The 13,972-nt window shown below is 46.5% G+C and overlaps 2 protein-coding genes across 11 annotated transcripts in view; one reads left to right on the top strand and one right to left on the bottom strand.

Annotated features, from left to right (window-relative positions):
- Window positions 1-13,972, bottom strand: part of LOC118504732 (1-phosphatidylinositol 3-phosphate 5-kinase-like) — a 110,952-nt gene that overhangs the window by 52,414 nt on the left and 44,566 nt on the right. The gene's annotated exons all lie outside the window — the stretch shown is intronic.
- Window positions 1-13,972, top strand: part of LOC118504734 (beta-1-syntrophin) — a 96,649-nt gene that overhangs the window by 42,394 nt on the left and 40,283 nt on the right. For all 7 annotated transcript variants that reach the window (XM_036039603.1, XM_036039606.1, XM_036039602.1 and 4 more), the window contains 2 exons: window positions 4,670-5,093; window positions 5,600-5,834. In XM_036039603.1, coding sequence (XP_035895496.1) covers window positions 4,670-5,093; window positions 5,600-5,834 — 659 coding nt within the window. The remainder of the gene's footprint in view (window positions 1-4,669; window positions 5,094-5,599; window positions 5,835-13,972) is intronic.

Genomic DNA, 13,972 nt, shown 5'->3' with positions numbered 1-13,972 from the left:
GCATCGTAAACGAAGCGTCTGGATAAACGAATTCTGTCTGCAGCAGCATCAGCAGCAACATCAGCATCCAGTGCAGTCCTTGCAGTCCAATGTCCAGTCCAGACGCAGTTCGTGCCCGTTAGGGAGCAGCGCGCCAGTGTTTTGATTTTCCAATCCAAAAACATCGAGTGTGGTTTTTCTGGGAGGACACTTTCCGGGGGCCCCTTTTTGCTGGCCCGTTCGTTCGGTTGGTTTTGAAGTTTTGGCCGCTTGCGTAGTTTGCGGTTTGGTGTGTTGTGCAATCGAATGGTGTTGTTTTTTTGCCCGTCGCAAACTCTACGGACTACACGAGAAATCCGTTTTTTTCGGGTCCTTGTGCCCTCCTTTTAGCCCGATTTGCATCACGGATTGTGGTTTGGGAAACGAATCGGAAACGCAATCGGTTTATTGATGCTTCGGTTTAGTTGCGAGATGAAACGAATTCGGCCGCCCTTTAGCTATATGACGCACCGAAGAAGCAGGTCTCGGAAGAAAAGAAATTAACTAAAAAGTGATGACGAAATCACACACCCGTAAGTGTAGTCAAATGTGGGACACACTCAATCCGGCGGTAATTTATTCACGGTAAGATAAACACGTAAAGCTTCATCAAACGCGACACCAGGCACTCTTTTATGGGGCAATTTCACTTTTCCAAGTGTTTTAAATTGATATCTTCACAGTAAGGAATTTCCCATCAGTTTTTCATTTACCGACACGGCACACCGGCACAAAGGCATTATAGAAATGCTCTATAAAGCCACCGTAAAAGCATCGTTGCCAGGTGTTTCCCGCCCAAAATGACCCCATAAACCACATCCATTGCAGTCGGAGGAAAGAAAACGCTCCGCCAGCGAGGAGGACCCGGTGGACACGGGACTCTGAGAAAAGTGGTTAGACACATTCTAACGTGCGTTGCTGGCGGCACACCATTTTGGGTGGATTCGGAGCCTTTTTTTCCGAGCCTCACAATATGGTTCGTGCGCATGCGGTAAGCAATTAGGGTGGCCATTTACGAAGCCACAAACTTTTCCCACTCTCTAGCACCGGCTTCACCTAGTCCGCTGGTCAGAATGGACCCGTAGGCTCGGTAGGCTTTTTCGGAAGGTTAATGTATGGACGACATTTCCCGCTCTTCAAACGGCTTTTGTGGAGTATCGTACGTCTTTTGTTGTCGAATTTTTCCGGAGGTTCACAGGAAGTCGGGAATACGGGGCAGAACTCCGTTTTTTTACTCCCAGCAGAAGAAAATGGGTACTTGAAAGTTGTCCGGAATGGTGGCAGTTTTAATGAATCGAATATGAACCGAACGACACCAGGATGGGGTCGGAACCAAACGGGGCCAATAAAGGATGCATGCCAATATTACGCACCACACCATCACACTTTCGCTCTGAACGAGGCGGAAAATTGAAGGTAATTGAAACTAATGGCTAATAAAATGTGCGAGCGCGGTTTGAAATTTGGCGTAAAATTTATCGCTTTTAGTTGCGTGACATTGGAGGATGCGTTTGTGTTCCAACCGACCGATAAAGACGCCGAGGACATAACACATGTGTGTTGGGGGATCATCCCGATAAAATGAGTCAAATGGTGAAATTAAATTAAAATTATTTTTAATACATTTTTAATGGCAACTTAAATCAATCTTTTCGTCCAATTGATTATAGATTGTTTATAGCCGCACTTGCCGAGTTTACGGGCTCCCGGCGAAGATTATCTGTTCTTATTAATAAATCGAATATTCATCGACGCATTCGCCTAACCTAAGGCGATTTATTTGACCACACCATTATCGATGCTCGATGGGTGGGTATGCGTGAAATTAGATCATCGCCTTGTCATGAAGCTGACGCCGCATAAAAGTGTGCCCGAACATGCAGGAATGTTTCCAGATGGGTAAACAACATGGGCATAAATATATGGCACAGAATTCCGGCCACGTTTCTGCTCAGAAGACCAAAGTCACACACACACACACACACACACACACACACACACACACACACACACACACACACACTTCACTAGCCTTAGGCAATCTTAATTTGATTCAATAGACCCGATTGATGCATGCACACGCGGAGAGGAGAAAAAAAGAAGTCGGCGACATATGGGGATGCGCGTGCGACAGAAGACCGGGTGGTCCAGGTATGAGATTATTTACCTATAATCCACTACAACCTAGTCACGTTTTCATTTGGGCTCGCCATGCCTTGGCCTGGCAGAGCCTTTTTTCCTTTCACATGCTCTCTCTCTCTCCCTCTCTCAGTTGGTTAGTGTCTATCCGTTCGACAATTTCCATGGCTCATTTCCGTTGCCTACTGTCCAGGCATTTCATTACACACATGCAGAATACTCCTGGGAGCCGACGTCCGAGGGGACGCCGCCGTTCGTGGCTGAATATAGATGTTAATCAAGTAGCGACGAGGAAGTTGTCCAGCATTTTCACCACACTCTCTCCGGACTTTTCCTTTTCGCTCCGGGACTCGGAGAACGAAGAAATGTCTCGTGCTAGATGCACGTGGTTTTCTCCAACCCAGTCGCCCCATCGACGGTTAGTACGGGCAATGGACCAGAAATGCCGATGGGTTTGGTCTCGGGAATATGGCCGGGTGTACGCGTATGTGCCTTCCATCGCTAATCACGCATAATTTCCGCACACCAACCTCCCTCCCATTCAGGCGTGAATGTGTGTGTTTAAGTAGGCAAGCCACACTAATTGAGCCATAGCCCATCATGAAACATGCCGTGAAAATGGCACTAGATGCTCAGAAAGACCACCGATCCCCGGCCCGACGAACAGGAAATGGAGGGGAAGATTAATAAATAATTACCGTCACTAATCAATTTTCCACCCAGAGCAACACGTTTTGCGGGAAAATTAATTGAATCGAGCACGCTACGAGAGGAAGAGGGGGGGCAAGAAGAATGAAGAAAGGGAAGAAGGTGTGTGACTGTTCCTAACATATTTCATTACGTCCTGTTCCTTTCGTCCAGCATTTTCGATGGTTTCCGTGGAGCATGTGAGTAAGTTAACTATTTTCTATTGAACTACTTCAAAGGCGAGAAAACAAAAAAAGAAGTTTAAATCCTCTCTTTCGATTGTCCATGACTGGAGATCATCGATTTATTTTGGTAAAATTGTTTAATCTACGATTAGACAACCCCAACCAATCGAGAAATCTCAAAGACTTCCCTTTCTTCCCACAGAAGGTATTGAAAATGTGTGAACAAGACCTTTTCACCTCATCAAGGGCGAAGAACCCATACTCGTAGTTCGGGTTTCGGAAGGAAACCTTTCCTAAACACCAGCGCCGAGTCTCCCATTAATCCTCAGCTGCTGCCCGCCCGGTGTGCTGTGTCTCTTTATCGTCGGTTTTCTTCGCACGAAATTATCACATACTCTCTGGCATATCCGGCAAAAGTTTCGGCTGATGATGATCCTGACGCTGTTACTGGGAAAAGTTTCAGCCAGGGTGAGCTTCACGCCTCATCTACCGATGGACTAGAGCGATGCTGCTGGATGTGTGTGTGTGTGTGTGTGTGTGTGAGAAATTGGGGATAAATTAGGGAAACCCCTGTTTCTTTTCGGGGATTTTCTGCTGAAGTTGAGGTTAAAGTAGAGTTGAAAGAAGTGGTTTTGGTCGTGCTTTGTTACCATTCAAGCAGTGTGGAGTATTGAATATTAAAATTGGGTGAGATGTAAACCCGGCAATCTTTAGTGCATGGATGTGCTTGAACATTAAAAGCATTTTCTGATGCCCTTGGATTCAGTGTCGATCGTGGTTGATTGATTATGCGAGATGTCTTGAGTTTCATAATCAATTGATCGGAGTACAGCCGCCGAAAAACACCCAAAACACCTAGCTGCTATGACACACACCTGTGGTGACTAAATGTTTCTGCTCGCTTGATGCCATCTTCCCCACGACTGAACACGCTTGCTTGCTTGCTTGAACTTTTGCCTGAAAGAGAACGATTGGAAACAAACTCTTCTTTCGCGCGCTGTAAGCTGCTAGGTGCGCCATCGAGCGAACGGTATTAGGTCGTCGAGGAATCCCTTAGAGCATGCAGTTGGCCAAACACTTCCAAAGCCTTTCCACCCACCGCAAGCGAGTGGAAAGTTTCCAGTGTAATTGATGGAAACTATCTTCCGCTTTGAAATCGAATCTACCGATGTCGGTTCCTGGGCTAGTATGGTCTAGTATTCCGCTGCGGTTAGTATATTCCATTTGCAACTTCGGAGCTGAGTGCTGATAAGAAAGCAATCGCGGGAAAAAGGGAAAAGGATTTACATTTGCTCAACAATCTATTCAATGCTAATAGCACAGGATTTTCTTCATTTAGGAGCGCAGAACATTGATTGATTTTTTTTGGGCTCATTTTAAGTTAATTTAAACGAACGCATATGTTGCTAGGAAGACTTCGAATCAATCTATGATCACGACCGGTATTTGACCACTTCCGACTATCATTCCGAATATCAGCCTTGGTAGCACAAACTATCCCAGGAAAATATTCGTTGCCGGTCGATTTCCTGGCGTCATCCCCACAAAAGGGTTGAACTGGTTTGTGCGAATTCCAATGAACACACCGAGCTTATGGCACCTCTCACTCTTTTTTTCCTTATCGTGCGTATCCTTTCCAGGAGCAACCACAGTGGTAACAATGGCTCGAACAATTCCTCCCAACCGTCGTCGGCGGGCGCTTCCGGGCCATCGATCCACTCGTCGGAAAACCTGAGCACGGGCCTTAACGCATCCACGCCGCTGACAGCGAACGGCAGTGTCAGTCTACCAAACGGGGTCGGCCCAGGGTCCGGGATACCGGGCGCGGGCGGTGGCTTAAATGGCGATAATTTCCTCAACAACAACAGTGGTGGCGGTGGCACAGGAAGCAACGGGACCGGTACCGGCACCAGCAACGCGAGCAGCACGAACGGTACTAACGGCAACACCCACAGCAACGGACCGGGCGCCAACAACAACCACAGCAGCAACAACAACAGCATCGACAACGGCATCGCCGAGATCTGTGACGTGCCCGACTCGGTGGCGAACCAGAAGCGACATGTGAGTAGAAACGGAAACACCGGGCTCGATGCGGGGAGTTTGTTTGTGGGTCGCGCTCTGGAAACCCTTTCGCTCGGTGTCAATTTGGCCAATTGTCAGGCCACATTCAGCGTATGGTGTGGGTTGGATGGGATTGGGACGCAAAATATTTCGGTCGATGTTTTCTGGCAGACTGATGGACTCATTGGGCGGCTGGTGCCAACCTTTGCCTATGGACATCGGCAATGGATTGGTTGGAATTCCACGAAAGCAATGGACTCGGCGCTTTTCCCCGATAGTGTGAACAACATTTTGGACAATGGCAGTACATAGCTTTGGAGGAAAAGTGATTACAGTTTCATTGCTCTTTGAACAGCTTTAGGAACAACCGTGGAAGGCAGGAATGTAAATTTACTACTTGACAGTTCTTCAGGGGTTTATGTAACGCAGCCGCAGAACAATGTTTGGTCTATAAAATTTATCAAGATTGATATCTAACTTTTAATACTCTCGTCTAACTCCACCAGGTGCGAGTCATCAAGTCGGACAACAATGGACTCGGCATCTCGATCAAGGGCGGTCGGGAAAACCGGATGCCGATACTGATCTCGAAAATCTTCCGCGGTATGGCGGCGGACAACGCGAAAGGACTGTACGTCGGTGACGCCATCCTGTCCGTCAACGGTGAAGATCTGCGGGACGCCACGCACGAGGAGGCGGTCCGCGCGCTCAAACGGGCCGGCCGTGTTGTCGATCTTGAAGGTAAGCAGCATCGATTCAAGTGCTTCCCAATAACGCGTGTATTCTTATCCGGATGTGACACCCACCGGGAAGCCGGATGTGCGTGCAAAGTGATTGCAATAATGGCAGAAGCGTTCGCTGTTAGATCTTTGGAGTTTCCATGGAGAACTGAAGCTTCGTAAGCAGCTTAGTTGGAAGAGCGATGCCAAATTGTATCGACGGATGAAAGAGCTTTTCTAATACTGCTATTGTATTGGCTAAGAGGGCTGTTGCTCTATTGTTATTGCTCCACGTGCAGTCACGAAAAGCGCCTCGCCCATACACTGTACACCGCGATGGGTGATTTACGCATGGTTGTTCTGCTTTAAGACAGATGATTTTATTGATTTTAAAGGGTTGTTTTATCGTCGATTTGTTGGGCTTGTTGGCCACAACGCATTCAGCAACAAACAACCACCATTCTTGTTTGTTCCACTTTACAATAAAAACGGTATTTTCTGCTGAATTCAAACATATGGTGCAGGAAAAATGTAACGCGCATTGCCTACATTTAGGGGCTTTTCTCGAAATGAACTGAAACGTGACGGATGCCAGGTTCCCGGGGCGTACTCTCGAATGTAAACAGCCAACCAACCAACAACAAAAAAGAAAGGCAAAACAACAAAGCATTCCGATGTGTTTTGTGTACACGCACTTCCTTTCGCTTCACATCCGGAGTGGCATAAATGCTGGCACGTAATAAGAAATTGCGAACGGAAGCCGGCACTGACACACGATTGCATAATTCAAACGTCATGTACCTTGCGCTGGATGGCAACACACAACCACGACCTCCACGAGAAACCACAACGCAACGAGCCCGTCTGACAGGAAACGGAAAATGGAAAACCTGTGCGCCTGCATGTAATGAGCAGCTTAGTTGGCGCAAAAAAAAGTCGTCTTACAAAACACACAGGCACTAAGAGACAGCGCAACGACGGAAAGTGAAGGCGTTCTCGCAGGATGAGTGGCATTGAAATTGGGTTTATGATTTATAAGAACGATCGCCGCACACAGCTGGAATAGGTAATGAGTGCGCGCTAGCTTGACACAAAACGCATTGCTATTCGGAGCGGCCATGAAAGGCGCACATAACAATTCCGATATCTCCAAGGAGCGTCGGGCATCGAGAGGATAAGCTGCACAAAGCGTAACTGAACTTTATTTTTCCCGAACTACTCGCTGATTAAGGATGCATTTAGTTTGTTTGTTTTCATTTAGCTCAGTACCGACGGATGAAAAAGAACAAGGGGCCAATCCAGCTCGCCTTCCCACTTCATATTTTATTTTCGCTTCGATATTTCGTCCTCCGGTGAATTCCTGCAAAGCTTTGTGCTTAGCTCCGACCTGCTCGAAGCACGGTTATCCATTTTTATTGTTTGTGACAGGCTTTATTTGCTTTGGCGAGTGTGTTTATCTTTTCTGTTTTCCCCCATGCTGCCGGCTTTGTGTGTTTGTAGCGCGCGACATGCTCGCATCGGCAACATCGCGTTGCAATCGTGCTCCACTCCATGGTGCATTTTTCTGCGTGCGAAGCAAACCCCGTCGTGGTGGATTATAACGTCGCTTGGCTTGGTCGTGCGTGCCGTGGCAACTCATTAGTTGAGTGAAGAAGGCGGAAAAAATAAAGGAAATTGGTTTTCGCTGCCCAATGCGGACGATGGAGGCGCCCCGTGGTTTTGGTTGAGAACGACGTGAGCGAACGTTTGTGTGTATTGTTTGAATTTGTTCGATTGCAGATATTGCTGATTATCTGATGTTCTGAGTAAATGATAGTATGAATAACTCCGTTCAAATGTCACTAACCTAACCTTGTGCTAAGCCTAGCAGTTCATTATCGCTTCTCAAGGTTAATCTATGTCAACTTCAAAATCACTGCCACGTAGGCAACCGTTTTTAATGCCACAGACGAAACCACTAACGCAAAGCACCACCAACCACCAACGTTACCGTGTCCAACAAAGAAGATTTCGCTTGCCGAAAAACCACACTTTTGGTCGCACGCACTGTCACACGGAACGCGTCACGTCGGGACGAAATTAAAATGTCGACAGAATTGAAACATTAATTTGCGGTTTCGGGGGCAGTTGGTCCCGAGGTGGCCACCGCATGAGGTGTTGTTACTGAGGAGACCAAGTGGAGCAACGGATATATTGCTTCGGAACATAGTGACACAACGCGGCAGCATGTCTTAAGGAGTTCAACAGTTAGCCACAGACGTGACCAAATGTTCTCATTTCCCACACCGACCGAGCGGTTGGAGGGCGAATATTATGGTGACCGTAATAAATTTTGCAGCTCCAGAATTAACCACAAGCACCTTCTGTGAAATCGCTTTGCTGGTGTCTTGAATTCTTGGTGGAGGGAGAAGATGGAATGTGGATGGATGCAGCAGAAGGAGGAGGTAAAGGGCAAGTATGCAAAAGGCAACGATGGAACCATGAAATTGAAATGTTGGAAAAAAATATCCACCAAAAAAAAAAAGAAGCCTTGCTGCCCTCGAATTTATGGTAATGGAAATTTAATCATCGTCTCATTTTTCTTTGGCCAGCAATAAAGTGTGACCAAGGTTAAACTGCAACTGGCAATTGGTGACTTTCAACAAAAAGCGCCATACTTCGGCATTGGCAATACTTCGTATAATTAAATATTGAGTCTTTTTCGTATTCGTTTCGCTAGAACTTCTCATGCCTTATGCTCACTTCATTATTTCCCCACTAGAATTCTTACTCAACTCCAAGTGTTTGAAGTGCAATTATTGTTCCTTATTGAAAAATAATTGGCAAGTGCATTTGTTGCCTCTAGCTCTGGCTATGAGTGCAGCTATTGGCTTTCTGACGCTTTCTATATCATTAGAGTGCTCACCGGCTCCCCTTTTTATTTCATTGCCCACTTACTCCAGAGTCAGATGAGCATCGCGCTGCTCGATGCTCGCAAAAAGCGAAATTGATTACATCCGAATAGATTTCTAATGGTGGATGACCGATATTGGATGCGACATTGTTCACCTTCTGGATTCTCCCTAGCAACAGCGGGAGAGACCTGCCGCGTGTGCATCAATGCCTAACATTATCGTTCCGTACCGTTTGCGATCGTTGGCAAACGGAAGAGACAGATAACGGCGCTAGTTGAAGTGGATAAAACGGGGGAAAAAAAGGAGGTCACCCCATGTGGGAGGTTAATTAAGCTAATCCGATAATTGCTTCCTAACGAGCTACTCGTCCCATTCAGTGCGAGACGATCACACGCAAGAATGTATGCCACACCGGTCGGAAAATGGAGCAGCCAGTTCCTCCTTCAAACGAGTGCGTCACCGGGATGGCGACTTCTTCAAACCGGGGGCCAATTGAACCATCGCTTTAGCGGATCCGATCTAGCGGATGCTTTTAAAGTTCCTGACCTAAGGCTGCTACTCGCCGCCATTCAAGCGCAGGCACAGAATGGGCAGAAAACATAAACGATTTCTAGATCAAGCTGATGTTTCACTTAGGGTGGGCAGAAGGTGTTACAGAGGCAGAAAAAACGTGGGTAGCAAATGTGGTTATCCTTTTATCCTCCCGGTTGCGTAGGCACTTTCTTACTCTCTATCGCACAGTCTGGACACTCTGGCACAATTCCCGGAGGGTAATGGATTGAACAGTGTAGCTGTTTGTTTGGATAAAAATGCTCCTACACCCTACACGAGACACACCGAGTTTCTAGGTTAAATAAACAAATAAAATCCACTAACGAATGGGACGAGCATTGTGTAGGTGTATGTGTGGGTTTACTTCCGGAATGGGACAACAAAAAACTGTGGAACGACAGCAGACGGTTCAGCTCTGCACGGAATGGCCCCACGAACAAGCTCCTTCCGGAAGAGCATCGAATCAAATGAGTGTTGCTGAGTGTCGGAATGCCACTTTAGGGACGCACAACCGAAACCAGGAAGTTGTTATTCTTGCAACCTAGGGCCCGGGGTGGCAGGATGATCGAAAGGCGCAGGTGACCAAATTGAATCAATCCCGCCAGCTCTGCCCCTGCAGTACCTCCGCAACCTACACAGCGAGCGAATGTGTGACCGAAAATTTTGGGCAAATCATTGAGAACACTCCGAGGACTCTTAAGGCCAAAAAGGAGGACGGAACCTGAGGGGCTAGTCGTCCGGCGAATCGGAAATGGTTTCAAGTGCTAAGTGGCGGACGGTACCGCCCGCATTTTCTTTTTTCTCTCCCTGCAAATGGACCACACAAATGGACCCTAAATGATACAGTCGCTCTCTCGGGACACCTCTTCGCATTATGGTGCGGATGTTGCGCTGTGCTGAAAGTTTCCAATGGCGTCCTCGAGTAGAAAGGGCACCATTTTTTGTGCGTGTGTGAGTCTCGTGAAGAAACAAATACAAAACAAAAGTAAAACGGCATGTGTTTTTTGTGTGCTGTGTTATGCTTCGGGATGATTCCTTCCAGATGAGCCAAAGGCAAACATGCACGTTTCTTAAGAAATAGGAATAGCTGTTGTTGCCTTCGTCAGGGTTTTATTCGATTTTCTTTTCTTGTGAATTCAATTCGCAACGTGCAACACTCGGTGTGTTGTAGTTAGAAGATCCCATTAGCCATGAACTGTGGGGTTATGATACAACCGCATCCACCTTGATGTTCTTTTGCCGGTCAGGACTAAAATGGCATCCGACAGCCGAGGATGCTGCGCAGGTTAAGGTGACCATTTCGGTAAATGTTTCGCAATCGACCCACTAAACAGGTCACCAGGTGCCTTTGAAGAGGACCCGGACATAATCAACGCTCGGGGTCTATCCCGAGCCCTATCTTCGTGCTTCGGAACCGTGTCGATGAAGATGACCGAAATACCGGTGCCGTGATTTTATTACATTACAATAAAACAGTGCATTTTATGGGGTCGAGCTTTATGGGGGCAATGTGGCGAATGAAGGGCGGAAGTTGACGTAAGGGTTGGATCTTTAGATTAAACGTGAGAACACACGGAGGGCTACGCAAAAAACTGGCACCTAACCGGTTTCTTATCGATATGTCGTAAATTATTCGTCCATAAAAACTAACTCCAAGGACTTTGCGATACTGGACCGAGGCCTAAAAGGAGGGCTTTGAAAATTAAAGATGACAACAAATCGATTCGAGTGTGAGCGCTTCGGGAAAGGAAATTGTGTTTAAAATGACAGTTCAAACGATTCAAAAATACATCCGCATGATACGACAGTGGAAAAGTTTGACCCAAAGTTAAAGCAATTCCAATTTTACGCCTCGCATTCAAACCCGACGCAACTTTCCCTCCGAAGCGTTAAGCTTTTGAACCAATAAAATAAAAACTACACTGTCCCGGGGTAAAAATACATCGGGTGACCCATCATAAAAAATAACTTTGTGCCTAGAAGCAGCATCAGCAGCAACAGCAGTACCGGTAAAAGAGACCTTTATTCTCACTTTTTATCGCGTAATCTTTATCGTCCGGTTCGCTAACTGTTGGGTGGACAGCTTCAGCACGCGAAAGATGGTTTCGCCGAGGGCAGTCGTTTGCCGCACAGAAGAATGTTTCGCTTAGGTGACAAAAAATCACGCTCCAACCATCGACGATCCTCCTCCTGACTCGACTCGAGGATCGAACGAGATTTTTCGACAGGGTTAAAAAAACAAACTTGGAGGGCAGTCACCCTTTTTTGCATCAGCCGCCAGAATAGATGGGATTCTCTGGCCAGCGGTAACGGCCACCGGACCCGGTCAGTTCGGGTCCGCATAATTCAGGAAATAATAAAACCATTCTGCTGCACCCATTTATCATCGCATTATTTCCTTCCGGGTTTGAGGGAAAGATGGAAGACGAAAAACAGCCACGCCATTGCTTTCGGACGCATCACACCATGTAGGGAATGTTGATTTTTTCTTACTCAACCAACTCCACTCACCCGGGTTGTATGCGGTAGTCATCCTTCTGTTCGGTAGTCCTACCGATCGGAGAAGCTAGTAATATTTTGCTAAAGCGCACAACACAGAACCGTTTCAGATGGAAAAAAGGAAGCAACAAAACTGCTCACCACTGCTGGAATTTGGACGACACTAAAACAGTGGCTCATAAAAATCGCATTTCGAAATACGAACAATAAAACATTCGCCAAAAAGACGATACTGACGCATCAGATAGGTGTGGTCAAATCCTCATTCGAACGTTCACACGGGTTCGAAGTATTACGAGAGTTTTCAGTGAAACAAAAAAAAAGAAGACAGATAAGTTCAAGTGGAAGAAGAAAACTTCGCGAAGAAGCGAACCTTCCCCAATAGCATATAAACCTGGAAGTAGTAGGGAGTCAGCCAGTATCGTTTTTCATGCTACAGTAATTCTCATGGGATATCAGTGACATGATGTCCGGTAAGGATTTTTTCGCCTCCCGAGTTCAGTGGTGGAGTTTTTGTTCTTGAGCAAGAAGGTGGACAAAGAAAATTAATCATTTTATCACTCATGAGGTTAGGTACAGGACGGATCATCGCTTGGGAGCACGTAAATCACTTTCAAAAGGCAGTTGAACGGATTTCTAACGTCGATCGATATCCAGGACTTCCTATCAGGACTAAGAGTTGGAGTAGGTGGTGAAGCAGTAGAGAAGAATTGAGCTCCATAAGTGTGTTTTTTATATTGTGGACCTCAAAAGGATATGTGATTCTCAACATCGCCTTGCAATATTGGATCGCGTCTTGAAGTTTGAGAAAAAATCCCCAAAAATGTACCACACAGTTTTCAATTTACAACGCAAAGTTCATAATCCTGTCAAGAAACAAGCTACCCGCTACCCGCCAGCAGAATAGTTCTTAAAAGATATTTCGAAGAAAGTTGCCCGTAATAACGAACCCCCCCCCCCTCCCACACTCTCCCAGTTTCTGCCACCATTTCATTGAAAGTGTCCTTGTAAAAATAATTACAAACGCTACGACGAAAGATGTGCAAAGTTTTCCCACTTTATCGCAACCCACTTGTGGGAGGAGGAAAAATTAAGCTTGCCGCCATCTTCCCTCTCACTTTCCCATTTTCACTTCCCAGAGCCTCAGAGTGGGTAAGGAAAATTTCATTGCAAATTGTTCCTTTGCCATCGACTGTTGGGGGCCACCTCGGCTTTCGTGTGTCTCTTCCCAACAACAAAACGCTACAAACAATGGCACAACACCAAACCCATCGTTCATCCACAAAGCAGCGGACCGGGAAGCGAGTGATTTGAGTGCAGAAACACCCCGTGTCTCGGAACGGAAGTCGCCACACTCGGCTGTCCTCGAGAAGGAAGTGCGAAGAAATGCATTGTGGTGCAGAATTTTTCGCATTAATGAAAATTTTAATTTCAATCCTTTCCACCACGCTCGGTGAGTTTTTCCGTCGTCGTTCCGTGGTTTGGCTGGAGGTGGATGGCTTTTTTTTTTCTCCGCGAAAAATCTCCACCGGAAGCTCCAAGGCACAATCTGCACCATTGTGGCGAATTTGAACGTAAAGTGCATGCTGTTGGCCTTTTTTTTAAAGAAAAGGGGACGACCGATGCGATAAAACATAGCACACGACACTTGAAATTAAAAGCAGACCCAAGCTGGTAAGGTTGTATCGTCCCAACCGCGATTTGCATGTGGAAAAGCGTGTCCCGGTCTCGGCAAAAGTGGAGTCCCCTTTTTCCCGTTCACTCGTGGGTTGGGTTGGAGTCTCCTTTTTTGTGGTTTGCCCAATTGTTGGTTTTGGGGTGTGAAAATATGCACCTTGTTTCGGGGAGGAACAATGAACGAGAAGGATGTGTATTGGGAGGCCAATTTTCGGCGGAGCTTGGTTCGTGAATAGCATGTTCCATTGTATCGAAAATCGTAACCAATTAATTATAAAAATTAAACAAACTCATAAAAATGATTCGAGCACTATTTTAACGGCTTCGTACTGCAAACAACCCGCAGAAGATATTAGTTCAAATATACTTTGGGCAAATAGAGACGACGATCACACAACACTCTATTTGCTTCGATCTGCCACACTTCACCGTCCGGTTCTAGGCTGGCAGCTGCAGCACAGAGACTTTGTCAACGATGAAAAGCTCAGACGACGCCTCCATTTTGTCGCTTGCCAGTGGAAGCAAATCTTCAGTTCGG

Source organism: Anopheles stephensi, chromosome 2 (assembly GCF_013141755.1).
Source record: "Anopheles stephensi strain Indian chromosome 2, UCI_ANSTEP_V1.0, whole genome shotgun sequence".
In the NCBI taxonomy this organism is placed as follows: Eukaryota; Metazoa; Arthropoda; class Insecta; order Diptera; family Culicidae; genus Anopheles; species Anopheles stephensi.
This window is presented reverse-complemented; position numbering and strand designations above follow the sequence as displayed.